Source organism: Falco biarmicus, chromosome 5 (assembly GCF_023638135.1).
Source record: "Falco biarmicus isolate bFalBia1 chromosome 5, bFalBia1.pri, whole genome shotgun sequence".
Taxonomy (NCBI): Eukaryota; Metazoa; Chordata; class Aves; order Falconiformes; family Falconidae; genus Falco; species Falco biarmicus.
In genome coordinates, this window is record NC_079292.1 from 29,276,932 (window position 1) to 29,304,031 (window position 27,100).

Consider the following 27,100-nt stretch of genomic DNA (forward strand, 5'->3'; position numbering starts at 1 on the left):
CAGAAATCGGGGCAACTCCCGCTCACTTTCCTCCATGAGTGTAAAGGTACCGGTAGTTCATGGTGCTTTGGCTGTGGTGGGGCTGCCCTCACCCACACCAGCTGAGCATCCCACCCCTCCGAAGCTTCCGTTTCTTTTTTAATTAAGAGATGTTTTCCACCACTATCGTACCTCTGCATGGGGAAAATACAAATGTTTCCATGGCTCTAAGGTCTGGATTGGTTTTGCTCCTGCTTGTCCAGTGTTTTCACATGTTCTTGCTAGCAGGACCATGCAGAGCCTGAGCTGGGTTTCCAAACAAGCTCGAACCATAGCCAGGTGTAACATCTACCTAAGGGACAGCTGTGGCTCTTGAGCTCGAGCTCTGCTGTGCCCACCCCTCTTCACTCAGGCAAGAAATTGGTCTTTTACATAAGAATGTTTATTGACAGAAATACATGATGCTTTCAAAATATATTTGTAGGAAAACGCAATAAACTCTACAATCCAGTTCCTCAGTAAATTCCAGTGTAAATCAGACTCCTGTCCCCGTAAGAGATGCTGCTATACAGTACGTAAGAGCTCTAGTATATGTGCAAGGTCCAATGAGTAGCCGCCTTGGGAAACGGGTTCTCCTGCAGTCCCTTACAGATTCTGTCTTCTGTATGTCTTCTGTAGGCAACAGTCACAGTATCAGTCTCATCGGTTGGGTCATGGCACTGTGAGCGGGAGACAAATTGTCCTAAAGTAGTTACGTGTTCCTTGTAAATCTGAAAGTAGAAAAGTCTCTTGCAAGGACATCTGAGCTGCTTATAAAACTCTCACCAAAAGGTAGGAGCAATAATCTCTTTGTACAACATGTTGGATGTTAAAGCTGTTTTGGGAGAGAGAAGAGGAGTGCGGGGAAGGGAGGGAGCAAATGCCTGGGTAGATTATTTTTTTTTAATTATTTTTGGTCTAACAGTTATGGCTGCAGTCTACAAAGGGAAGGATTAAGGCCAAAGATGCTCATCACTGCATTTCCTACCTGATATTTTTTTTTTACTTTTTCAAAAGAATATTCTCAACATAAAAAAACGTACTGTGTTTTTTTTTCCGTGGAAGTAGTTCTTTAAATAGGGGAAGGAAAATCTACTATAAAACATTAGTGGTTTAAAAATATGGTGTCTGGAAAAATAAATAAATGTACAATTCCTATTCAAATATAAATCACTATAAGCACTTGCTGAGCAGTTAATACCTTCTCTGGTCTCTGCTCGGGAAGATTTAAGGTTGCTTGATCTCAAGCTTTTGTAGGGTTCTCTTGGAAAGTCTTTGGACCTGATTCATTAAAGCACTTTGGCATCTCTTCGCTGGGAAGGATCTTTAGGCACATGCCAAAACCCGACTGCCTGGAGATGCTCTGCCAGGGGCACCCTTACGGCAATGCCAGCCCCCGCGGCCAAAGCCTCGCTGCTGCCCTGTGTTGTTGCTGCATTTATGTTCTGTGAAGGCCAGAAATGTGAGGTCACGGACCTGTTCATCTCTCAGGGCAACTGGGAAGCAAATGTGCTCGCGAAAGCAATTGCAAATGCCGGGACCAGTTATTAGAGCCTTGCTGCAACTTTAAAGAGCTGAACTTGATGCTGCTGGAGCAGGGACAAAGCTGTGGCGTGGGGTTATCGGGGCAGGAGGTGTTTTCCTGCTTCACATCGAATTATGATCCCCTACCAGACTGGCCTTTAGCTTTTACTTTTTTATTTTTTTTCCAGTTTTCCCCCCCTCCCCTCCAAAATTACTTCCCCATAGTGCAGAGCACAGGTAAGTGAAGTGCGCTGAATACATTGCTAATGAATAGCGGGAATATTTACATAGAAAAATACATAGGTTTAAACACTTCGAACTCTGCCCTTCGGTGCAGGAGAGAAGGGAGACGAGCCAGTCCCTTTCAGAAGACTTATCTTCTGCCAGCTTCTGGCTTGGGGTCGAGCAAACCACCCCAATCCCCTCCTTCATGAGCACTCCCGAGGACCAACTTGACCTGGGTTTCCCCCAGTTTTCCATTGCTCGGCTCTGCTTTTCTCCTCGTTCCGGGCAGCCATGGGAGCGGATCCCCGCTGTGTCGACTTGGTGGCAGCACTCAAGGGAGATCACCCCATTTGTGCGTGGGTGACTGCGTGGTTTACGGCAAGCAGGGGAGAGGAAGGGCCGTGCTCAGGCATCGCTCTTCATCTGAAGCTCCTCTGGCTCACAGAGGGCTTGGGACCGCCGCCACCCTGGTGTGCTGGGAGATGCACTCACCCAAGTGGCTGCCTGGTCCTCTCTTTCCCAGGGGCTGGAGGATGGAGCCCAGCGCGGACCACTGCCTCTGCCAGGGCTGAGCCGCTTCACCAAAGCCAGAGCAAAGGTGTGAAACCCTCCCCATTCTTCCACAGTTATTTGGGAGCTGTGGTGAGTGGAAAACCAGAAATGGTCTCGGTCCAGCCACCTTCTGCTCCTGCATGTATTTTCTTTTCCCCTCTAAACGCCTGCAGCAAAGGGAGAGCTGGGCAAGAGACCAAGGGCTGCAGGGCAAAGCTCATTCCCAGCGTCACTGCTCAGCCGGAAGTTTCTTTGCAGGTCTCTGTCATTTTACTGGCTTTTGAAGAAGAGTTTGAGAGTGTGGGCTGAGCTTATAAACCTCGTGGGGAGGAAACACCAAGGGCTGTACCGATGGAAAACCCTGAATACCACCAAGCTACCTGGCTCATGCTTCTGTTGCTTTTATTTCTTCTGCTGCTCGTGCAGCAAAACATGACCACAAAAATCACAAACCATCACGATGCATGTAACCCCCGGCCTTGGGGGAGGATGGATGTGGGTTGTGAGATGCTGCAGCATAATTACTGGAAGGCAATCAACACTTCTGTAGGGAAATGCAGCAGCAGAGCTGGTCTGTGCTGGGGCTGGGCTCCTGCACCATGAAACCCCCAACCTCTTGCCTGGGCTAGTGACCAGGTGTCACTCCAGGTCTCATTACACCCTTCCTGGGAGGGATGAACTCAAGGAATTACTCCTTTTCCTCTCTCTCCTCCTTGTATCAATACAAGAAGCTGCTGTGCCTCTCCTGGTCTCCAGCTGGGTGCAGGATGTGTCCCACAGCCCTTTGTGGCGCAGCTGGCCAGCACCGTGGGACTGAGCATCACTTGGCACTGCTGCGTCCCTCCCGTCTGGCTGGGCCTGGATGTGTGCGTTTGCCTATGGCACAACACGGGGCTCTCGTGTGTTTCAGCCGGCAGTTTATGGGGAGAGGATGGAAACTGGATTAAAAAAGAACAGGCTGTTCCAGCTTCTTCTGCGCGATACCTGGGTGTTGGGGAGGGCAGAGCGATGACTAAACAGCATGGGCCAGAGGATTTTTCTAGCTCTAATTGCCAGGTGCCGGTTTGCTGTGGAGAGATGTGCTCCCTCTCCCATCCTATTTACATTAATTTCTTTTTATTTTTGAGTTGCTTGGTAGCTGGAGGATGCGGTTGCCATGGTTGGATGCGGGATGGGAGGGGACATGCTCAGAGGAGACACCAGCAGTTCCTGAGGAGCAAAGCCACCCTGTTTTCCTGTGGCTGGTCAGGTCTGGTGTGGCAGGTCCTGCTAAGCACTGTGGGTGATGGAGGGTGCTTGTCTAGATGTGGCCACCATGGTGGCTTGTGTTGACCATGCACCCCAGAGCCATCTTCTCGTGTTCCTTCCTCTTCTGTCCTGCACCCCATGTGGTGACAGGAGGGGCAGTGATGGTTCATTAAGGGATCTTCTGGGTTTTTTTGAGAATTTTGCCTTGAGTTGTGTGCGTGTAGGGGTTGTGGGGTTTTTTTTTGGGGGGTGTTGGTCATTTTTTGCTTGAGTTCTGTATCCTATAAATGCGTGTCCTCCTCTTCCTCCAGGTCCTCCTTCATGAGGGTGTCAAGAGGAACGATCCAGCTGTCCCCTAGCTCACCATTGAGGTTCACCTTCTTCTCCTGCATCTCAGAGGAGGTCTCCATCACCTCCAGTGTGGGGTTATCGTGGTAGCCATTCTCCATAGTCTGCAGCTCCTCAGTCAGGCGCTGCTGCGAGGAAAGAAAACCCAGAAACCCTAGTGAAAAAGAGCTCGGCTATGCTGTGTGTGCCACCTCAGGGCTGTCACCTCCCAGCCAGCTGTTACCGCTGCCCCGTATAGATGTATGAAGACTTTACAGCCTATACAGAGACTTTCATAGCAAGGTTAAGGCTGCGGGCTGCAGTCAGTGCTGGTGCAGCGAGGGGATAGCATGGAGCTGGCAAGAGAGAGACTCTGCTCATGGTGGGAGGGAGGAAAGAACAGCCAGAGACCTGTGGAAAACCTCCAGGAGCAGCTGCCAGCTTCAGCCTGGCTGGGGCATAGTTCCCCCAGGACAAGGCTGAGCATGGCTGCCTCACCCCAACCCTGGATCCCAGCTCCTGCCCCCCTAACTCTGTTCCTCCCCTCCCCGTTCTGCCCCCCATCCCTTTTTAGCTGCTTTATTATTATTCTCCCCCTTGACCTGGGGGCAGCTCCCAGCTTGCAGGTATGGCCAGCCCATCTCCCCCTCCATAAGCATCATCCCTTCTCATTCTGGAGCTCTTGGTGGAAACTAGGCCGGGAAAGATGAATCAGGTGCTGTATCACCCTGCTCCTTTGGTACACTGTGCTCCAGGCTTCAACCCAGCCCTTCAGCCCCTGGCAGACCCCCAGCCCATCCTAGTTTTGCATTCACCACGGTGGTTCCTTCATCCCCATCCTGCCCTGGTGGGACGTGGGGGAAACTGCAGTCCTCGGTCAGCCCTTTTTGGGGGAGTGCAGGGCTCTCAGTAGGCACCCCCGTTAAAATCTGCCTGGATTTACAGCTCAGTCTATTGCAGTGCTCCTAATAAATGTCAGGAGACAGGCGTGGGAGGGAATCAACAGAGAAGGAAAGGGATGGAGAAGCAAAACCGCAGGGCTTGGCACTAGCAGGGGGGCTGCGAAGGTGCTGCTGGGGCTCCCCTAGGGGGGATGTGGGCAGGGATGGTGGGATGCTCATAAGCAGAGGAGGCACCTGGGCTCTTGCAGGAGGAGTTTTGCCCTGTGGGGTTGCTGGTACAACCCCAGAGGGATGGATGCTGCGCCAGCACTTTCTTCCTCCATGGCAAGGCACCCCCAGCCGTGCAGCAAGGGGAAGGGGTCTTTAAAGCTGGGCTTTAGTCCTGTTAAAAGCTACTGAGCCCTATCAAGCACTGGGGGTGAGAGCTGGGGGTGTTACGGATGCGGCACCCGCCCCTCCGATCCCTGTGTTGGAACTCACATTAAAGATCAGGGCCACATGTCCATCATCAAACCCGGGGACATCAGGGTGGATGTGCTGGTGGTTATTTCCAAGGTAAAACAACAGCAGGATTTAAAAGGAGGGGGGGTGGGGTGGGGAAGGGAGGGTTGGAGAAAAATAAAAAAACTTTCAAGTCATTTTTGGAAAAGCAGCAGGAGGAAAACAAAAGAAACCACACAAAAGCAAATCCAGAAAGGAGAAATGTGTTTGATTTTCTAAGAACTTATTGCAACTGCTTGGGAGATCTTTTCTGGTGTCCTGAGCAAGAGCCACACTGAGGAATGTGCATCCCTTGCTTTGGTGCTGCTGCCTTACCCAGTGGCTGGTGGGTCTGTACCTTCACAGCCTCCAGCCAGGGCTGGTACCTATTCCTCTGCACCACGTTACTTGAGGGACGTGTATTCCCATCCCTAAAACATACCCTGTTTTCTGAATAACATAGGAAGAGTGTTATGCAGCTCCCTGTCCCCGCTGGGATGCTCTTCACCCCAACCAGGGAGATTTTAGCTGAGGGATGGCCAGGCTGCAAAGCCCCATAACCTCCAAGGGGACCAGAGCGGAGGTCAAATATCTGTTGAGGTCTTGTATCCTCCTCCATTCCCTCCCGAAAAAAAACCAAGCCTTGCAAGACAAGTCTGATGCTGGCATTGGTTTGCTTTTCCCTGCTGCCTCCTGTGTTCATCTCCATTAGACTGCAAAATAAAGCAAAGGCTGCCTTATCCCTCGCCTTCATGCAGCTCGGAGCTTGGGACCCCCTGGAAGGATGGTTTGGGGGGGAAAATAAGGGAAAATAACCTGAAGTAGGATGTAGGGGTTCGTGTCTCCATCAGGAGGGTGGTTTACCCTAATTGCATCATTTAGCCTCTTTTTTTTTTTTTTTTCCCCCTTTTTTTTTTTTTCTGGGCCCGCCCCCCCCCCCCCCCCCCCCCCCCCGCCTTCTGTTGCTGTCTGTCTTCCAGAGCTAAATCCTCAGCAAGAGATGATGCAAAACTCGGGTGCACGGCAGAGCTCTCCCCACCAGTGCTGCAGGGTGTTGGAACAGCCAGACCTTGCAGGTGCATGCTATGCTAAAATCGCTCAGAATTGCTTCCGGAGATAAAAATACTAATTTTGTTCCATGTCTGGTCTTCCTTAAATCCTGCTGCTGCTCTGGAATTTGGCCCTGGCCCAGCTCTGCTAAAGCCTGAGCCGTGCAGCGTCGATGCCCTCCTGTGGCCGTCCTCCTGGCGCCCTCCAACCCTACCAGCTGCGAGCTCCCTGCAGCCCCTGGCACCCCGGGGAGGCTTCAGGGTGATGTTGCTTACCCAGCCCTGCTTGTCCCCTACTCAAAAAAGTATTTTGAAATTATTTTTTTTTTGGGGGGGGGGGAATTTGGGGGTATAGGTGGGTTTGGAGGGGGCATTGGGTTGAGAAAGCCTTTTGTGTCAAAATTATGACCTGAAGATGCTGCTCGTTGACATTCCCACCACCACTACCACTAGCTTCTCATTTCCCTGGTTTTCATTCTGGCTCCCCCCTACCCCAGCACCCCCAAAGAGCAGCTCCTGCCCCTCCAGAGCATCCACAGCCCTTGAGCACCCCTCGAGCCACACGCAAGAGTGGTGCCTGCTGGGCAAACCAGGATGTCTCCACCAGCAGAGAGGGAAACACTGATGATCTTCATCTCCTGAAGATGTCTCTGGGACAAATGGTCTTGGGGTACCTGTCCCACCCCCCTCCCACCTTACCTGGTCCTTCTTTTGGGAGAAGCGCTGGTGGCAGCAGCCATAGATGGCTGCGATCAGCAGCAGGGAGCCGGCCAGGGTGACGATGGTGATGATTAGGGGCGTGCTGAACTCATCGTTGATTATCATCTCCCTCTCCATTTTGTCATAGGTGATGTTGGTGATGCCGAGCTGCCACAGAACAGACAGGTCAGGGGCCTCCTGTGCCACCCGCCGTGGGGGACATCTGTGGGAGAGCTGCACTGTGACCGGGGACTCCTTACCTCCTCTAGCTTGTCCTTCTTCTCCTTCAGCTCCTCGAGGACTTTTTCGGGGTCCAAAGGGACTGGGGGAAGAAAGAGGTTGCAATTAGCACAAGGCTGGGGGAGCAGGTTGTGCCACCATCTCCCCATCAGTGGGGTGACCCTCTTTCTGGAGGAGGTGGATGGAGATGTGCAGGCATGAAGCCAAGCCTTGCAGGTGCCTCTGCAGCCAGACAATGAGCCAGGACCTCTTTTCCTGGAAGGAGGACAGCCCCAGACACCCCAGTCCCCACTACCCCCAGTCCCAGGCTGTGCACACCCTGGTGAGGCTCTCCGCTTCAGTGGGCCTTTTACAAGTGAGACCAGCGAGGGGATGTAACCGGCTACTTGGGGCCATGCCAGTGTGGTGCAGGATTAGTCCCCAGGGCCCAGCTGCCCTGCCCATGATCCGGTGCTGGAGGCTGGACCCCCAACCCAGTCCCTGCCCTGATGATGACAAGGAGGATGGAGCTCAGTACTTCCTCCCCATCGTGCTCGGGCAGTGTGATGTCTCCATCCTCCCAGCACCCTGGTCCTAAAGCAATGTTTGGGCACCCCCAGGCTCAGCTGGATTTCCCCAAAGGGCTCCGATGTGGGCAAGGTACTCCTCTTTGTGGTCCCTTGGGGAAGGATTTGAACAGGGCACTGGATTTTAACCACTGGGGAGGAATTTTTCCTCCTGGACATCGGTCCCTGCCTTGACTCATCATAGATGGGAGGGGGCTCTGGTGCATTCATTGGGGAGCAAAGCTCATTTCTGGCCTCTTGCCTCTCTTGAGTCATTGAGATGGGGGAGCCCCTGGGCCAAGCTCTAGCAGACATGAAGGTTCTGCTAAGCCTCAGGCTGCATCCCTGTGCCCAGGTCCCCGCTGCCAGTCCCACCCTGTCCCACTCTGGGCAGGATGATGGGATCATACTCACGGTGCACGACCGCCTGCACAGCCCAGTGCTGGGAGTGGGGCTTATGGGAGGTCAGCATCACCGTGCACGTTTCCCTGCTGGCGTTGAACACGTGCTGGCCTGTCGAGCAGAAGCTCTCGAAGAAGGAGATGTTGATGCTGGCAGTCCTCCACTCCGCCTGCAGTGACAGCGAGGGCTCAGCACCGTCCCCCAACCTGGGCACAGCCGAGGAACATCCCCCCCCCATTGCAAGGGATGCTGTGGCCATCCCCATCCCTTTGCACCACCCGGCTGCCGCTGGCACTCCCAGAGAACAGGAAAAGTTTAAAAGTAGTTTCTTTATAAGAAGCTGAGCTCTTGGCTGCCATTCCCCACCGGGCCCTGCACCGGCCTTATCTGAGCGCCGCAGCTTTTGGCGTTACAGGAACAGCAGGTCCCTGAGGGAAGCAGGGCGGGGGGGCAGGGAGGTTGAGGGGCCCTGGCTGGAGCAGGACAGGGCTGTGCAGCCCCCCTGTGTCCCCACAGGCATCTGCAGCACACACACAGACACACACACACATAGACACACACACACCCCCACACCCACCCACCCACCCACCCGCACTCCTACCCTCTGTCCCCACCAACACAGGTCCCTTTCCTTCCTAGAGCTTCCCCACGGCTCTGTGGCTCTGCAGAGGCAAGAGAATCTTTTGCTTTTGGATAACCTGGAGCATCCCTGGAGAGGTTAGCCAGGATGGTGCCGGCAGGGTGGTAGAGCGCTGGATGGAGCTTACATCATCTCCAAGATGCTTCCCGAGGCTTTTCATCTGCTCAACGCTTCACTAAAGTAGAGATGATCACTGTGCACAGGTCCTATATGCAAAGGTGCTGCATATACAGCTCCTATGTGCACAGGTGGCGTGTGCACAAGCACTGCATGGACAAGTCCTTCGTGCACAGATGCTACATGTGTAAGGTCTTGCTTGCACAAGGTCCTATGTGCAGAAGTCCTCTGTGTGCACTGTAACGAGGCACCAGGCAGCACGTGCCCTGGCTGGGAAAGGCTCTACTGTCTGCTCCAACACCCCAAACCTTCCTCTCCTCCTCTCCTTCTGCAACACCATCTGCACTGGGTCCCGCTCGCACCGATGGCCGGCAGCATCCCGCTTGCTCCACCGCAAGGACGGGAGCCACCCAGCTGAGGAAGGCACCTAATCTCACCCCATCTTATCTAAATATTTGGGAAGCAGCAGTGGAGACAGGATGCACTTGCCGGGGCGGAAGAGCGGTCCTGGGCAGAGTGCGAGGGTGAGCTCAGCATTGTGAGGCCCTGGCTGTCCCTGGGAACGGCCGCTGGCCCTTGCCTGTCCTTTCACTTTGCATGGGGAGAAACTTCCCCTCCCAGGCCCCTCTGCTGGGCCCGCACCATCCCGCTGCATCCCTGGGAAAAGAGCTCGATGGGAAACCTGCCCCCAGCCCTCTGCCAGGGCAGCCCATGGGCAGCAAGGCAAGACCCTGGCAAGGCAGCATCCCCCAGAAAGCTCATCCCCAGCGGAACAGGGGGGAGAGGACTACGGTTTGGTCAGGGCAGCGTTTTTATCATCTTTGGGTTGTGCTCCTATGCTTTTACATCTTGCAGTTCATCAGTCCCTGCCTGTGCAGCATTTTCTGCTCAGCAGAGGCATGAGAAGCCTCTCTGCTGCCTCCTTGCATCCTCCCTCCCCAGGTTTTGCAGCAGCTCAGCTCTGCCTTCCCCCAACCCTTAATAACACACCTCTCCTCCTACCACCCCGTGGCTGGGGGGAAACCATCTCATATCATTACACTCTTCATGCCAGTCCCTCTGCTGCCTTCTTTTCTACTGGTTTCAAGGGACTCTGCATCAGATTTTTAGGCTATGATTGAAGAAACCTAGAGGACTTAGGTAATGGTCTCACTGCATCACAGCACTCTCCAAACTAGCCGGCTGCAACAAGGTCCTTTACCATCACACACCAACATGCTTTTCGTGCCAGTCCCTCTGCTGCCTTCTCCTAGTCTCTCCTTATCCAGGGCATGTGCTCGCTCTCTCTCTGCTTCTTCCTCCTCTCTTCCTTGACTGCTTTCTCTTCACTGGCTGCCCAACCACTTAACAGAACCAGCCACAGCTGCCCCCAACCCACAGCTGAATATTATCAATGCTAATTAACCCAGCTTAATTCCTCTACAATTCCCCCTTCTTTTTTTTTTTCTTAACATGTCATACCTTATGTTTTTAACAATCATTAAAACCTTTTTACAAATAAATTTTTCATACAGTCCTCTACAATTCCTCTACAGGAAGGGAAATCAGAGGTGAGGCTAAAACCCAGCCTGAGCACCGAACCTCTTTGCTGCCAGATGGTGAGCAGTGCCTAAACCCCCTTTGGAGGCAGAACGGGGGGGATATGCCCCTCCCAGGGTTGGCGAGGGGCACACCACGGTCGGCTGCAGCCGGTGGGGATGCCCCGGCGGCGGTGCCCTGGCCCTGGCAGCGTTCTCCTCCCGCTGCCGCAGCCACTCGCATTCCTTGGCCAGAGCTGACAGGCGCTGCCGAGAGCTCAAATCCGGTTCCCACACTGGCAGGGACCTAAAACTAACATCCCTGAATGAGGTAACAGCACTTGAGTCAACAAACCACCCCCTCCAGCTGGATGGGGCATGGGGGACCACGGCCCTGCTCGGTGAGGGTGTCCCTCTGCCTGCTCCAGGGAGAGTCCTGCTGTCCCCAGACCAGTGGGTGTCACACAGCAAACTCCCTCGGGCACCTGGGCGCGGGTTTGGGTGGTACTGCTGTTGCTTTTGCATCCCCTGGCTGGAGCAAGCTCCGGTGCTCCCCAGCATCCTCCAACTTATCTCTCTGGGCACATCCATGGCCCAGCTGGGGACACGATGGAGGAGGAACACTGGGCCCCTAGGAGGTGGCCACAGGGTTGTGTGGCTCAAGCACACCTTGGGGGACATCAGTCACCTCTGACATTGTCACCTCTCACTTCACCGAAAGCATTTTGGGGTTGGGATGAGGAACAGAGCAGCCAGCCACCCATCTATCCCAAGGCTGGAGAACCCCAAGCAGCCAACGAAAACCCAACTGAAGATACACTTGCTAGCCAGACCTTGGGAAATGTCCACGATTCCTAGGTTCAGTCCCAACCATTTTTCTGAGGTCCCTGCAGCGCCAGCGATGCCCCACGGGCCCAGCTGTGCATGAGGTGTTGCCCTCTCTCCTGCCATGTGTAATCTGGACGTCCCACACCACCTGCATTACCCTCGATGCTTCCCTGGCTTCTCTCTGGGGCTGAGCTTTAGTACAATGCTGCCCCGACTCTAGCTCATTCTTGTGGACCAGGATTGGAGCCGTTTCTGGAATGCTTCTCCTTATAGCGCGCACTTTCCTGTTTTCCCACGGGTGGCGAAATGCAAAAGATTTTTTCACTTTGCTGTCAAGATTTGGCTAGAGACTTGTTTATGGGGCCTACAAAACAGGGAAACCAGATAATGCCATTTCTCTGTTATCTGCTTGGCTTGGGAGGCACAAAATTTGTTGCAATTTTCAGGAATACACTGGGTGGAAAGTTAATGGCAAGCAGGTGGGAGGTGTTTTGGCAGCTGAGGAGAGTGATGCTATGGGAGGATGCACCCTTGCAGTGTTTCTGCAGCTGTTTTGAGGCATAATTGGTATTTTGTACTAACAATGCTTCGGCTCGTTATTATGCCCAGAGGAATCCAAGGGAAACAGGGTGGCAGACTCGCTGGCTCGCCAGCTGCAGCGTGCCGTCGCCCAGCAGAGCGGGCAGAGAGGAGTGACGGATGATGCCAAGCTGCGATGTCTGCCCACCCCTCAGCCTCCCAGTGCATCACTGTGCACCGGCGCTTCCCAGCCTCACCATCCTCATTTACAAAAAGCTTCCTGGCTCAGCTCCAGCGAAGCCACAGGGAGGACAGAGGCTCTGTGCAGAGCATAACTGCACCCAGAAGGAGAGGGGAGGCATTAAACACCAGCACAATCATAAGTCACCCAGGTGCTTTAGGCTCTAAAATCAGATTTTGTCAATCTGATGAAATATTTTTAGACATTCAATATAAAATTTGATGAGAAGTTTTCCCAGCATGGGCATGGCTGCAGGTTCAGATGTTGCACAAAGCAGGGCAGGGGATGGTCTCAGGAGAGGCTGTCCTGCTGTGGTGTCTGGGCCACCATGGTAATAAGGTCCCTCCTTGGAGTCATCCCCAACATTAAGGGCAGCTCAGCTAAGAACATCATTTCTGCAGGTGTGTGGGCAAGGAGCATTTACACCGGGCAGCAGCCAGAGTAGGAAGGTGATGGTCATGAGATGGCAGCAGACAGGTGCTTCACTTCCTCCAGGTGGGTGCTACTGGGAGGTCCAAGCTCTCTCCAGGGCTGCCTGGCAGGGCCACCACCAAGCCACAGGGAATTTCAAGAGCTGCCATGGTCAGTAGGAACGACTGCGCTCATCTCACCATGTATCTCAAGGTGGTTTATGAACACAGTGTGGCTTCACTTTGCACCTCACCACCTTACAGTGAAGTCAAGTCAGTCCGTTTTACAAATGGGACAGCAGAGGTTCATGAACCTGAACAGCTATTTCTGATGCGGTGCAGCATGAGCTATAAGAAGGTTCCTGAAGTGCCAATTTGCCAATGCTTACGCTGCCTCAGCAGTGCTGAGATGTGCAGAGCATTCCAATGCCAAAACCCACCCCTGAGCCCTGCCCACAGCCCAGCTAGATACGGTCACTCTATCAAGATCTCAAGATCTCACCACCAGCCATGTGGTGGTGTCTCTTCCTCTTTGTCATAAACTTAAAAACTTCAGCCTATTTAAAAGTTATTGATGTATTGCAGCTTCTCTGTTACAGGATCATAGTTTCCACAAGAATCATTTTGAAGGTGGGTGTCCTTCAGAAGAGCCAGCAGACAGTACCCACCCCCCAGAAGAAGGGGTCTTGGTGTATAGCCTTGGGTTGGGCTTACCTTTTCCCAACCTTGGCACTATATTTTACTACTCCCTGGTCTTGCAGAGGGTCTGGAACAAACGAAATGGAGTTTTTTGCTCTCACTTTAGGGTTCTGTGAGAGCTGATATAGCATTGAGGAGCACAGTGAGTCCTAAACTCCAGGCTGCTGTGCTTCCCAGTTGCTCTGCAGTCGTATGCCACCCTCCCCCAGCTGTGAGGGTGCAAGATCTCACCAAGTACACAGCAACTGTGGAGGAATTCCACACTTTTTGCTTAGGTTTTGAGATGAACTTCTATCCCCTCTGCAAAGGCTAAAAGCTTTCCCGTTACCCTTTGCACTGGGAAAAGTTTCACGCTCTAACATTTCCCATTGCTCTTTTTCTGAGACCTAGGAGGACTCAGCTGGTCCTTCTACTTGAAGAAGAGTGCAGAGGCCTCTTCTCCTCCTGCTATATCCCCCACCGCGTTATACTGCTGAGTGTGGCTTTGCATTTACCACTGTACACCCCAAAAGTGGTTGCATCTTATTTTGATGAAATTGCTCTCATCCCTGTAGGCTCGCCTGCTGCAGGTACCGCGGGTTAAAGGCTGATCTCCGGCAGCAACACAGCTGCTGAGCCAACACGGAAGTCCAAAAGGGTGGTACTTACACAGGTTTTAGCTTCTCTCAGGTGGATGGTGGGCCAATTATTTTGCACCTGGTCCTTACAGATGACCTGGAAAGACAGAAGAAAAGGAACTCTCAAATCATTCACACTGGTTGGAAGGGCAGTTGGTCACCCATACAACAGACTGCCCCAAGCCAGGAGTCATCCCGACCAAAGCTCTGATCTATTTTAAGGAAACAAGACAGGCCTGGGAGCCCTTCACTCAACCCTTTATATGTGGAAAGGGTTTACAGAGATCAGCGACACGGCTGCCTGTGGAATGTTTGCTGATGTGCTTCCCAAACCAGGCTTAGGATTTGCAGTACAGGGTAAAGCAGGAATTGGCTCAGGCAGTAGGAAGATCCACGCCAGTGGGCCATGATGCAACCCTGCCCTACAAAAGATGAGCACCTAAAACCAGGATCTCTCTCCCTCCTTCCCAGCGCTTTAGTTATCCTGGCTTGGTTTTGAGACCCTCCTACACTCCCAAACCATTTTCTGCTAATATCATCTGTGCACGGTTTACACTGAATTGTGGTCTTTGCCCTCTTGTCAACTCCAGGTCCACTCCAAGGCAGCTTCTGCTCTCTGTAATGCTTCCCTCCCTTCTCCCAAATTTCACTTCTTCCCTTTGGGCATCCAGACCTTCCCCTTCACCTCCATCCTCTGTGTCTCTTCATTGGAAAGCTACAGGAGAAAGGGGCTGGACTAGATGACCTTTAAAGGTCCCTTCTAACCCAAACCGTTCTATGATTCTATGGTCTAGAATTATTTTGCTGCCTTGTGTTCTCCTAAGGCAGATCTGACAAAAACATGCATAGCAAGAAGGGCTGCAGACTTTACACACACATGGGATGCCACCTAAATATTAATAGATGTAGAGGAATGAAGGCAGTGGGTTGATCAGCACTGATAACACGCAGCTGTGGCCTTGCCTCAGCGGGTTGATTGACATGCATGATGTGCAGCTGTAGCTCGTTCCTGCTAAGTGGTTAAATAGCCCTGAGGATTGTGGAGAGAGGGTTGGATGGAGGAGGAGCAGTGTGGTCTGACCTCTGGAGGCAGGAGATACAGCACAGACAGTAGAATCTGACCAGTGGTACAGCCTTGTTGCAGCCTGCTGGTTTGTTTGTGCTGCTACAATTGGTGCCCCGTGTGAGGCTGACCGAGTTGGACTCCGACTACAGTAAATAGACACCTCTGTGAGGTGCCCACCTTCCTGCAGGTGTCGTTACCTCATTCTGGAAGGAGGTGTTAGGGTGCTGGTGGCCAGGACTGCTGCTCGTGGTCTGGTCCCCTGGGGCTGGGGCCGAGGGATGTGTGCTGGCCAGGCTCCGGTCAGTACTTGCAGGTTTGGTTGATGCAGATCCTGTGTCATGGCTTCTCTGGTCTGGGTCCCCAGTATACACCAAAAAACAAGCAGACAAACACTGATACAGTATTGAGGATACAGCTGACAGCCTTATTCATGAGCAGATGAAAAAAAGTTTTCAGCTCCAGCCCTTCCTTGAAACTGATGGTGTCAAAGCTTGGAGAGGCTTTGGGTTGGTTGGGTTGTTTTGGTTTTTTTTGCCTTTTTATATTATTTTTTTCTTTCTTTTAAATTAACTTTGATATGGAAAAAAAATATTACTGCAGATTTTACTTTCTGCTGCTGAAACCCATCAGACTGTTCTGGAGAGATGAACCCAGAGGCTGTGATGGCTGTGCGTTAGGTAGACGGGTAATCACTTAAAAAAGGAGTGTTCCTGGGTATAAATGGGATGGCCCTGATTTCACTTTATCTGGGGTGTCTTCCATGGACTTTTTTATGACAGAGCTAGACTATCTGGGGTGGCTATGCAGGATCTCTCAGTGAATGGTGGTCACTGCACAATCCTACTGACAGCTGCAGCTGCCTCTTTTAGGAGGGGAAGAAATGCCATAATCTCGGCTGACTGCATCTCCACCAGCTACGGAAGCAGTCCAGGGTGACATGCTTAGAAGTAGTGCCTGGTACTATTGCAGACAGCCTTGGGGGTGTCCTGCCTGCCTGCTACTCCAGAAGGGCACGTGCCCCAAGTCTACCAGCCCCATGCAGGTGCCTCAGATACCCGAGATCACCTCAGATGCCTTTGTTTACGGTCTGTAGCATCTTACGGTTTCTTGTGCAATGGCAGTAGTGCAAGGGGCACAGCAGCCTCCTGCCTCCCCAAGTCCTTTTGAAGAAATGGATTTCCATCCCTGGGTACCTAATTGATACTTAAATGGTGACAAAGAGAATTAAAATGCCAAATCCTGTTCACAGCCTGTTTGCTTTTGGGACTCCTGCCTCTTCCACAGAAAAGATGAGGGATATTTCTCTTCCAGACACATTCTGAAGGCTCCAGGAGAGAATTAATTTCAAAGCCATCTGTTTCTCTTGCATTTTCTCACCTATTTATTAAATGTAAAGTTTTTTTAGATTACTTCATGCTCAGCACTTGAGGTCAAATTTGAATTAACATAATTTCATATATCATCCTTCAGTGGAGAACAGTTCTGTAGAGCAGGAGGGAAAGAAACATCCTTCATGAAGATACCTATTTCACCACCTCATACCTGCTAACATGCTCAAAACATGGGTGAAGCCAGTACAGATGGTCTTGCATAAAGACCTTGGCCCATTTAGTGATGCTGACAGCTGGAAGGCTGAGGGAGGGTGGAGATGTTTTTTTGAGTGGCTTCTGTATTGCAGGTAACTGGAAATCAGGTCAAGAGCAACGTTCTCCAGAGGAAGATAATGAAGGGCTTCAATGTCATCACAGCTTTAGAGCCAGATGTGAGCTGAACCTACAATCCCACCCAAGTCTGGAAGGCTCCATGGAGCCCTCACAGTCCCACAGTGTGATTACCTCCCTGTCAACGCTAGCAGACAAAATGCCAGCAGGGATCCTAAACTGTACCTCACCAGGACACTTAGGAATTAACACAACTCTGTAAAACGCCAGAGGTCTAGAGAAAACATATTGATGGTGTTCAGCAAGACCCTAAACACCACATGGACACTCCTAGTGCTCTTAGACTGAAGTCAGCAGTCATCACCGCCCCCCCTCCAGCAATGATGAACAGCCTACCTAACTGCTTAGACTCTTTAGAGGTTTGTAGTCTCAGGGTTTAGCCACAAAATCTCCTTAGTCATCTAAAGCCTATTTTCTGTGCGTGCCCAGACAGACTTCACTAAGCTGTCAGCCATACGAGGGATCTTCTACAGTCAGCATTCGGGGTGCTGCCAGTCTGTGTCACCACCCTACAATGTCAGTCTCCACCTCCAAATTCATTGCTGCTGGCTCCTTTTTGTGGTCGCTGAAGATCGAGTCATTGCAGTCAGAGGTGCTTCAGGCACAGTTTGGTCCATCCAAATGCCAATGTCTACACTTTGCTGATTGATTCATGCCTTGAATGTCACTAACTGCATTGACTCAATCTCCACCGATGACAATAGAGACCTAAACGCTCAGTTGGCATGGAGACAACTGTGCTGGAAAGTCCTAAAATGAGACAAGGTGATGACACCCCGTAATGACAAGAGGTGTTTAGGGTAGCCAAAGGAAAAGACCAGAAAAGGGCCTCCCAGCATGAGAAATCAATGTTCTAGTGTTCTGGTACCTGCTCCAGGAGTTGGCGTGGTGGCTGCCTCTGAGGCATTCATGCTGCTAGGTGATAAGGACAGAGATGCTTTACTAGTGGTGGGGGACATGTATCCACTAAAATGGGTAGAAGTGTTGATGCTTCCAGGTCTGGTGGAAAAGGGCAGTCCCTGGGCTGGAGAACTGGAAGAAGAGTGAGGCTGCTTAGCGACAGTTGTAGAAGAGACACCATGGTCCTTGACCCCAGGGGAAAGGTTGCTCCCTGGGACTCCGGTGCTCGCAGTGGTGCTGGTCAACTGATCTGAAGGCTGTTTTCCCTGAGCTTCCACGCCAGGAGAGGATGCGACAGCAGTCCCTAAACCTCCTGAGGTGGCTGGAAGGCCGCTCATATGAGGGAGGATGGGACTTGCACTGGTGGTAGCTGCTGAGCTTCCCAAGCTGGCTGGAGGGGTAGCCTTCTGCTGGGCGGTGCTGGAGGATCCCTGAAGAACAGCAAGGGTGGTTGTTAAGGCTCCAGATCTGGCTGAAGAGCTGACCTGCTGAGATGGGTGGGATGACATCATATGGGTGGGTAGTGGGTTTCCCAGGCTGTTTGTGGTGGTGGTTCCTTGAACTGCGGCAGGTGATGTCGTAGGGGTGGATGGTTGGTGTCCCGGGTTGCTTGTAGGGGTGGCCCCTTGAACAGTGATGAGTGGTATCACAGGAGAAGTTGGTGGGTTTCCCGGCTTGCTTGCAGAGGTGGTCCCTTGAGCTGTGGCAGGTGACATCGTAGAGTGGGATGGTGAGTTTCCTGAATTGCTTGTAGGGGTGGTCCCTTGCGTCTTGCTGGTAGCTGTGATGATCTGCCCATGTTGTCCTGGGTTTGCAGATGTTGTAACATTCTCAGAGCTGACACCTAGCAAAAAATAAAAATGCCAAGATAAACTCTGAACTAAGGAAACCACCGTTGGTTTCCACCCAGAACAGGTATTTGTAGAGATAAATACTGACCAGAAACCATGAGTCATTTGCTCAGGGCTTGTCTCATACTCTCTAAACTCATACCCAATACCACATTCTGGTTTCACCGCATCCAGCAGAAAGCAGAGAAGTGGAGGAGGAGGAGGAGAAGGAGGAGGAAGCCTGAGCAACCTCCACAACAAACATAGTCATACTGGCAGGATTTCAAAGGGACTGGAGGGTGAGCAGAAGGGCAAGACTTGCTGGTTCCCAGAAGGCAGGTCTCCCTCAGACGGGAGGTGCACCAGCTCCCATGCAATTTGCTGCATATCATTCCCAAGATAAAGTAGATCCAGCCCTGGTGAGGGGGCAGTCAAGGGACGTGCCAAGTGCTGTTCGTCCAACCCCATTATGAGGGTCCCTCACAGCCCTGAAGTGGCAAGGAGCCTCAGATAAATAAGGTGACACTTCTGACCATTCTGAAAGTTATATTCTTTTTGCAGGTACAAGTTTTGCTCCTTTATTTGCTCAAGTTTCAACGTAGGGGTTTTTTTCCTTCTCAAACTCAGATCATTACTAGAAAAACATCAGAAAATAGGCACTCTTGCTTAGTCAAACCATTGAGGGTGGTGAGACACTGGCGCAGGTTGCCCCGAGAAGCTGTGGGTGCCCCATCCCTCCAGTGCTCAAGGCCAGGCTGGACGGGACTGGGAGCAACCTGGTCTAGTGGAAGGTCTACTACTAGTGGAAGGTCAAAGAGAAGGAGTACAGCAGATGAGAGTAGAATAGAAAATAGATTAGAATATTTTTAGTTGGAAGGGACCTACGATGGTCATCTAGTGCGACTGCCTGAGCACTTCAGGGGAAATACAGAGCCAGCAGAGGAGATGTGCAGACCCCTTCCTGAAACATGGCTCCTACTCCTGTTTCCCCACCAGCAGCCATTTCTGAAAACACTGTTAAGATGTGAGTTTAACTGAAACGAGCAGCATGAGTTATTTTAAGAAACCCTGGACTTGTGAGAAAACTTCTCCACTACATCTGTAGGATAAGAGGATTCCTGGCGATGTCATATTTCCTAAAGACCAACCACTGTGTTCAGGAGAAGAGGTAAGGAAGCAAAACACAGGCACCAGGACAAAGCACATGAAACCCAGGTGCAAAAGATGGGAGGGAGTTTTCATCTAGCCACCTCCTTAGCTGTAGTATCTGAGGTTTGGATCCTCAGTGATGGTTGCACCAAGCTAGAGATCAGGCAGCCACAAAAATGGGTCTAGCCAATAAATAGGGCTATAAAAGTTTGACAGGGATTTTAACAAAAGAAGTAAAAAAAAGAACAACCAAAAAAACCCCAGTCCCCTAAAGGTAGAAACAATACAAAAAAGATGTAAATACAGAAAGGATCGGAAGGAAGGTGGAGGAAATCCCCCACTGCTCTTGCTTCCTCTTCATGACCCGGCCCCATCCCGGAGGGGCAGGAAGCAAACAAGCACCAAAGGAGAGGTAGAAAAGACAATTCAATTCAACTCGATCCAAAAGAGAAAGGGGCAGGCCCATGCTTTGGCTCTGGGCCAGCCCCAGTGACCAGCCAGGACCTGCAAGCCAAGACACCGGCATCCCTGCCCCAGCACTTCCCCCTCCCACCCCAGGGAGCTGCAGATACATTTTTACCAAATTGCATTTTTAGCAAAAATTGGGTGAAAAAGCCCAAAGCAAGGGGTTGCTCTGCTGATGGAGAATGATGGAGAAATCTGGTGGGATCCTCCAGGCTTGCCCTGGCTGGGGTGGTAGCAGGTTCCAAGGCACACAGGGTGACACAGCCCAAAAAAAAAAACCAACAGCTGGGAGAAGAACCAAGACTCAGGTTGATGCCCACAAAGCTTACTAGCATTTTATCTCTCCACATCTCTGCATCTGTTCTTAGCACTCCCTTCCTGCTAAGGTCAAGAGATGTTAAAACATCAATTTTTATTCTTCCTCATTAAACCAGGACTGGCGATTTAAGTGGGCTCAAAGCAACTTGAGGAGCCAGCACAATCCTGCTTGGAAATGGTAAGCCACCATGCTGGGGGACAGATTGATGGATGGATGGATGGATGGATGGATGGATGGATTCAGTAGGTGCTGACCACGTGGGAAGGTGGGACACTATCCCCACTACTACATGGGCCTGGCTGAAGTCAGGCAATGCCAAGTGCCACAGAGGTAGAATTCACTCTCTTTTGGTAGGTAGTGACCTGCACCCCTTTGGCGAGTGGCAAGAGAGATGACATGAGCCAGAAAGCACTTCAACACACCCTTCCCTCCCTACAAGCCTGCATCTGCTGTATGAGGCTGGATGGGACTACTGAGAAGCCCTCAGCAAAAGGTCTCCTATTCCAACCTGATCTGAAGGTGATGTTCCCTTAATCACCTCCAACCAGCTCAGCCAGGCTGCTACAAAAATTTCCCTTTCCCCCTTTCTTATTCCACGGCTTGCTTGTCTCAAAGGAGAGTATCTTGTAGAATTATTGTTGCTGGGTGAAATGCAATGGCTGTGGTGAACAGCAGCCACGGAGGTGGCCACGGGAAGAGGAAACCCAGGCAGGCTGCAAACCTGACACTCTTCAAGACTGTGCAGCACCGCGGGCCGGACCCACAGCACAGCAGTGGAAAGCAGCTGTGGCTACAGCTGGGTGACAGCCTCCTTCCCCAAGGGATCAGCACCCCCATCCGTCCCCACACCTGTCCCACAGATTTTTGAGCACCCGCCTGTCAGCAAAATTTACTTTCTCCAGTTGCATTGAATTGAACTGTTTTCTCAGGACTGTTGCACCACGAGCCAGATGCTTCTGCAGTGGCGGGGCTGCACACCTTTCTGCAGTTTTATTGCTCTGGGATTAACATTAGTCGTTTGTGAGACTGTCTCCCTGCAGCATTGGGGAAAAAATGTATTTTATTTAGACAAGGGAAAAACAAATTGCATTTTTTTCAGTGTCTTGCAGCTTCACCACCCGCAGAAGACCTGGCTTATGCAAACTCACTTCTCACATTTACAGAAGCCTATCAAACACTTATTTCCAATGCACAAAGAAATGCAGGCCAAGCAGTGAGAGCACCGCAAGCCCAGGAGTTACTGTTTTCCTTCCACACGTGCTGTATCTCTCTCAAATGCCAGAGAACTATTTTTTTTTATCTCTTCCTCCCTAACTGGCCACCCGTGCCAAATCTCGGCAGCAGACCCAGGGGTAATAACTGGTAATGAGCCCCTGTTTGCCTGGGCTCGTAGCCAGTATTACCTGACAACTGTCCTCAACAGAAGAAATGAAAAGGATGTGGTTGAAGGAGGAGAAAACGCCTGTAACCACAGACTGGTGGTAATAACAGCCAGACAGGACAGGATTATGTTTGATGCCCCTTTAGCATGAAAATTACTCACAAAAGATACAGTACGTCCTTTTGCGGGAAACAAATGATCCTTTCACGCCATGAGCCCCGGAGATAAAAGGATTTAACGCATGCTATGAGAGAGAAAGAGGATGGAGGAGTGGTCCTCTAAGCTATCGTTCCCCATACCAGGAGATCCTTTCCAAAACAAAGTTCACTTGAATTTCAGCCAGAGTCCCTCACCCTGTTTTCTAGAAGGCAGAAAAAAATACCTGACCTTGACCATCCTGGCTGCATTTTGGCAGGGCACCACCACTTATCTGATTTCACATTTTGGCCCATCATCAATTCCTCATTTTAAGAAAAATAATACAGCAGCTAGTGGTGTATTTTGACAGCACTGGCTGCATGACTCTAATGCAGAGGGTCCACACCTCTCTTCCCACATGTATCACTCAGAAAAACCCAAACCCTTCCGTTTCTGTGCTGGGTGGGCGTAGAGCTGCAGGAGGAGAGTGCAAGCCCTCCCTGCACGCGTCCATGCACGCGGTGGCCAAACAGCCTGGAGGAAATGAGTCCACTGCAAACACATGATTTAATTTCCGGATATGTGTACCCCATGACCATGCCTGTGATACGATGTCTCTGTAATGGGGACAACCCCAGGAGGGAGAGAACTTTCCCTTATTGCTAGCTATCAATACAGGCGTGTTCAGCCCCCAGTGAGCAATATTTAGGAGGCTGGAAGTGCCACTGTTTGTCCCCGCTGCTGTGGGTGCTCCAGGACAGGGCTGGTCTGGGAGTGCTCTGGTCAGGAGCTTCTGGGACGTGAAAACTCACCCAAAATATCAAAGGAAAGGCGTGCTTCTTTGTGCCAGTGCAGCTTCTTGCAACATCAGTCAAGGGCCACAGTTTTCAGCTGCTTGCACTACCACTAACCATGTCATGAAGCGACGTTTGGGTTGTCACCTCGTTGCAGTAGGTGTGTGTTATTTTGCAGGCTGGGGAAGATGCTCAGGGGGAGTAGCTTGTTTGGAAAGGTCACAGCTTGGAGCACAAAAGCAGAAGCAAACCAGCACAAAATGCAAAGCGAAAGGATGTGTCACATCCCTCCTCCCATCAGCCCACCCAAAGCCACCATTTCTCCATGCAGCTCCTCTGATTAATTCCCTGCCCAACAGCTTCCCGCTTCCCATTTCAGTAACACCACCCCCTCCCCTTGCCCCCCATCCACCTTGTTGAAACAGCTCAGATATTGGCTGAAAATCTATTAATAGTGAGAAAAGGAAACCCAAAAGAATAACTTAGGAAATGGTGGGGGACACACCCCACGCCGGCGGGCTGAACCTAGCTCGGAGTCTTACGCCAGCCAGCTCCTGCTCCTCCCAAGGCGGGATGAGAAAGCCAAAGAGTCCGAGCAACCCAGGGAAGGGGAAGGGATGTGGGCCAGGCCTGAGGAAGTTCTTATTTTCCTCCCCTTTTTTGCAGCCTTTCCTGATTAAATAGGAGCAACAGGTTCAGTTTGTCAAAGGAAAGTGGGGGCTGAGGCTCCAGGGGTGACATTTGCTAGGGCAAAGCATGTGCCAAAGCAAGCGAGGAGGCTCCTGGTCTTTTCTACGCATTGCAAGAAGCTCCTGGGCAAAAGGAGGGTTTTATCCACCCGCTGCAATGCAGCTGTGTCTGAGGTGGAGTAGAGACTAGTCACTGCAGAGGACAGGAAATTTGTCACCTCCTTTCAAAACTGTGAGAGCGATCAGATTGGCAGGATATCACAGAACGGCGTTATTTATCCTGGAATTAAGCTGGGCTACCAGAGCAAATGGTCATCTCACAGGGTTTTGAAATTTTGCCTCTGTAGAGGCTCTCTTCCTTCCATCTGCTCAGGGAAAGATGGCCTCCAAACAGCACCATCCTCCCCAGCTACCTGCTGAGATCTCGGTGAGGGATGCGGTACCAGAATGCTGTTAGCGTGCACGCCACCCTTTGCCCTTGCAAAGAGGTACTCTCCACTTCGGAAGATAAGTTTCCAAACTGGCATCACCCAACCCCTTTGCTGCCAGTTTCACCATCAACATTATGAAATGGTTTCACCCAGCCACAGACCAACTTGGCTTCCCAGGTGAGAAGATGGGGAAAGGTTCAACAGCTGCTGCCAGAGCATTTTCAGACTCTAATACGTCAATCCAATTATCCAGTGCAGGGATGTCTAACTTCTCCAAAACACTGCCAGAATAAAAACTGCTGCAGAACAGTCTTGATAGAATTCCACTGCAAAATATTAAAGATGAGACCTAATGGCTGGATCTGCTTAGTGCTACAGTATCACTTGGGAAGGAAATGAGTATGTCTGGGCTCTGATTTAAACCCACCAGGCCGGTTTTTAGCAGGGACCCTCCTTTACCTGGCTGTGAAAAGGCTCTGTTGAAAAGATGCTTCAGATCAGTGCTGTTCAGATCTTGCATGCAAGTGATAGCAAAATCAAGGCAATAATAGTGATAAGCGTCATCTTTGCTGTCAGACGAAAGGAACCTGCAGCTGAATCAAGGCATCCTAGCCTGATAAGCAAGCATATACTCAATCAATACTGCACATATAATGCCTCTAAGTTGCTAAAAGTTATATGTCATGATGAGTTTGCATAAAAGTCACTTGGCGTTAACTTAGATACATTTACCGTTATAGCATGTTTGATGATTACTTATAATCAATGTTTTGCAGTGGAGGTGTGGCCTGAAGGTTGAATATATTCAATAGTACCTGTGTTTTTAGATAAAGAAATGTAACCTGTATAAATAGGTCTGAAAATGTTAAAAAGGCACAAGATTTTGGTGGAACTACCCCCCCCCCCCCCGCCCCGTGCCTCCCAGTGCTGAATAAACATACCTACTTTACAATCTAATCATTGTAAAGTCTGTTTTCTGCATGTCACAGCCACAGCCTCTGTCCTGAAGGACTCACCCAATAAGACCTTACAGACTAGACATGGACGGGGCGGGGGGAGCAGAAAATGGATGTGCTTCAAGCCCTGAGGGGTTTTGCTGCATCTCCAGGTGGAGATGAGCAGCCAGGGCTCCCTCCTGCATGGCTGCACTGCTGGCCTGGAGCTACCCCTCAGCTGGAGATTTGCGGCATGTCCCCACAGCAACTTGGCGTCATCCTGAGGACTCTTATCAGTCTGCAGGATTTTGCAATCACTCACATCCCTACAGTATCCAAAAGCCGCTGTGTTTTAATTTAGATGTGGGAAAATTTTAAGCTGTCCCTATTTTACCCAGTGGAAGTAACCCTGAAGCTCAGAGAGCAGGGCTTGAACCAAACCTCATGCAAGCTTTGGCTGCTCCATCCCTCATGTTAGATCTGCCTCACTTTATTTTATTCACACGACAGCCTTTAAGCCTCCTTGGTTTCGACCAAGAAATCCATCTGTAGCCTGAGACGCCTTTCCTGCCAGGATTGCAACACATGTCCCCAAAATCCAGGTTCTGATGAACTAGCATTTTCTGATGAGAAACCTGCTTCATTAACAAATTCCCCATCAGCTCTTTCTGCAAGTATTTGAGCCAGCTCAGCTTGTCTGCTGTTTCATTTGGAAGTATGACAAATATTAAAAATAATCAACCCAAGGCACATCTCCCCATACACTCCTCTTCCCCTGCAGCCCTCACACGTCTGCTCCTCACTCCCTTGGTCCCTCTAAGTACCACATTTGGGGAGGCAGAAATGGATTCAATTGCTGTACTAATTAATGACCAGAGAGTGGATGTGAAGGATCATAAGTATCTCAGCACTCCGACTCCCACCTTCTCAAAAACATTGTCATTGAACTGTCTTCCATGCCATACTCGGACTGCTCCTGAATTTCTCCTCAAAGACTGGTTATTGCCAGAAAATTGCAATCGGGGTCATCTTTCACCTGAATGGACCCAACTGGTCCATCCCAGGCAGGGCTCCATCCCATGGCCAAGTCCAGCCAGAGGTGAGGGATGACAGTGGTGGGAGGCACTAGTCCAACCTCTCTTATGGATAAACATAGGACATTCTATTTAGGATTGTGTCTCCACAACTCTTCCCATGGAAAGTCTATAGATATCTAAGAAGTGAAGGGAAAGATGGAAAAAATAATCAAAAGGAGATGGGAAGACCAATGTGGAAAATGAAGGCTCTGAAATCCTCCACATGAGGTTGTCAAGGAGGCAAACGCACGCACACACAGGTGTGCACCCCCATCCATGCCACCCCCAGACCTTTTCCACCACTGAGCCTGGAAACATTCTTTCCCATTGGGGGCTGACAGGATTTGTAAGGGACTTGGCCCCAGCGCCGCACTGGCAAAATGAGCTGGGGGCCCTTGCAGCTGAAACAGAAACACCCCATCCTGCAGCAAATGGTAGCGGAGCTGCTGGAGTGGAAACATGGGGAGCATGAGCCAAAAAAGCCGCACATCCCAGTCCCAGCCCAACCCAGACCCTCCAAAGCAGAGAGCGCAGCCGTGCTCCTGCCCTTCTCCTGCCTCCTTCACATCATTAGCATGGAGTTATCCTGTGATGACCTTGTTGCTTTGAAGCAAGATTTGTGGCAGTACATCCTACTCCCATATCAAGCGAGCATCAATCACCCATCAGCTGAAGGACACGATGTCTGGTACATTCAGCACTGAGACCCCTCTATTTCTGCAAAAGTCACCCAGGGACTTTGGAAGAAACTCAAGGTTTCCACTGAGTAATGGGCCAGAAAAGTCACCCTGCAGCAAGGTAAAGCCCAGCCACCTTTGCCCCTCAACAGGGGGCAGAAAATCACAAGAATGCCATAAAACCACACAACTCTGTTATACACCAAATGTTTGGGTTTTTTCTTGTGTAACTTCCATGTTGTCAGTTTTTAAGATAATTTTTCAGGCTTCAGTCTGAAAACACGAGCGCTAAAAAAGCCTGGTTTTTGGTTTTGTTTTGTTTTAAAGTAAATAGATTAAAAGCCTACACTTGTCTGAATTTGGAGAGGAATCTCAGGTCCACAAGAAGGACCGAGAGACTAAGACCACCAGATTAGCAATGCCACCTTGACTCCATGAGGAGACTGCCCAGCCTCACCACTCTCTCCAGCAAGGGTTGAAGGCTGGCCCATGATTTGACTTCAGCAGTAAGAAGCTATGAAGCTGGTGGCAAGGTGGTGGGAAGGAGACCTTCAGAGAAGCCAACGCAGATAGCTGCTTGGCTAAAGCCATGCTCCTGAGGGCTCAACTATCACATCACAGAAGCCCCTCCTGGAGACCTGACCTCCCTTCTCCAGCCCTGCTGCAGAGCTGCTGCTTACCATGTCAGGATGTCCCCAGGGGGACAGATTTATTCATTAAGACAGAGTAG

The 27,100-nt window shown here is 51.0% G+C and overlaps 1 protein-coding gene across 1 annotated transcript in view; it reads right to left on the minus strand.

The window, feature by feature from the left end:
• Positions 1–399: 399 nt before the first annotated feature.
• PODXL (podocalyxin like) overlaps positions 400–27,100 on the minus strand; it is a 47,038-nt gene continuing 20,337 nt past the window's right edge. Inside the window, exons 2-9 of the mRNA XM_056341299.1 lie at positions 17,455–18,330; positions 15,063–15,217; positions 13,831–13,896; positions 8,224–8,380; positions 7,285–7,346; positions 7,025–7,192; positions 5,277–5,333; positions 400–4,043 (exon numbers count right to left, since the gene is read on the minus strand). Of these exons, the coding sequence (XP_056197274.1) occupies positions 3,849–4,043; positions 5,277–5,333; positions 7,025–7,192; positions 7,285–7,346; positions 8,224–8,380; positions 13,831–13,896; positions 15,063–15,217; positions 17,455–18,330 (1,736 nt within the window). The 3' untranslated portion in view covers positions 400–3,848. The remainder of the gene's footprint in view (positions 4,044–5,276; positions 5,334–7,024; positions 7,193–7,284; positions 7,347–8,223; positions 8,381–13,830; positions 13,897–15,062; positions 15,218–17,454; positions 18,331–27,100) is intronic.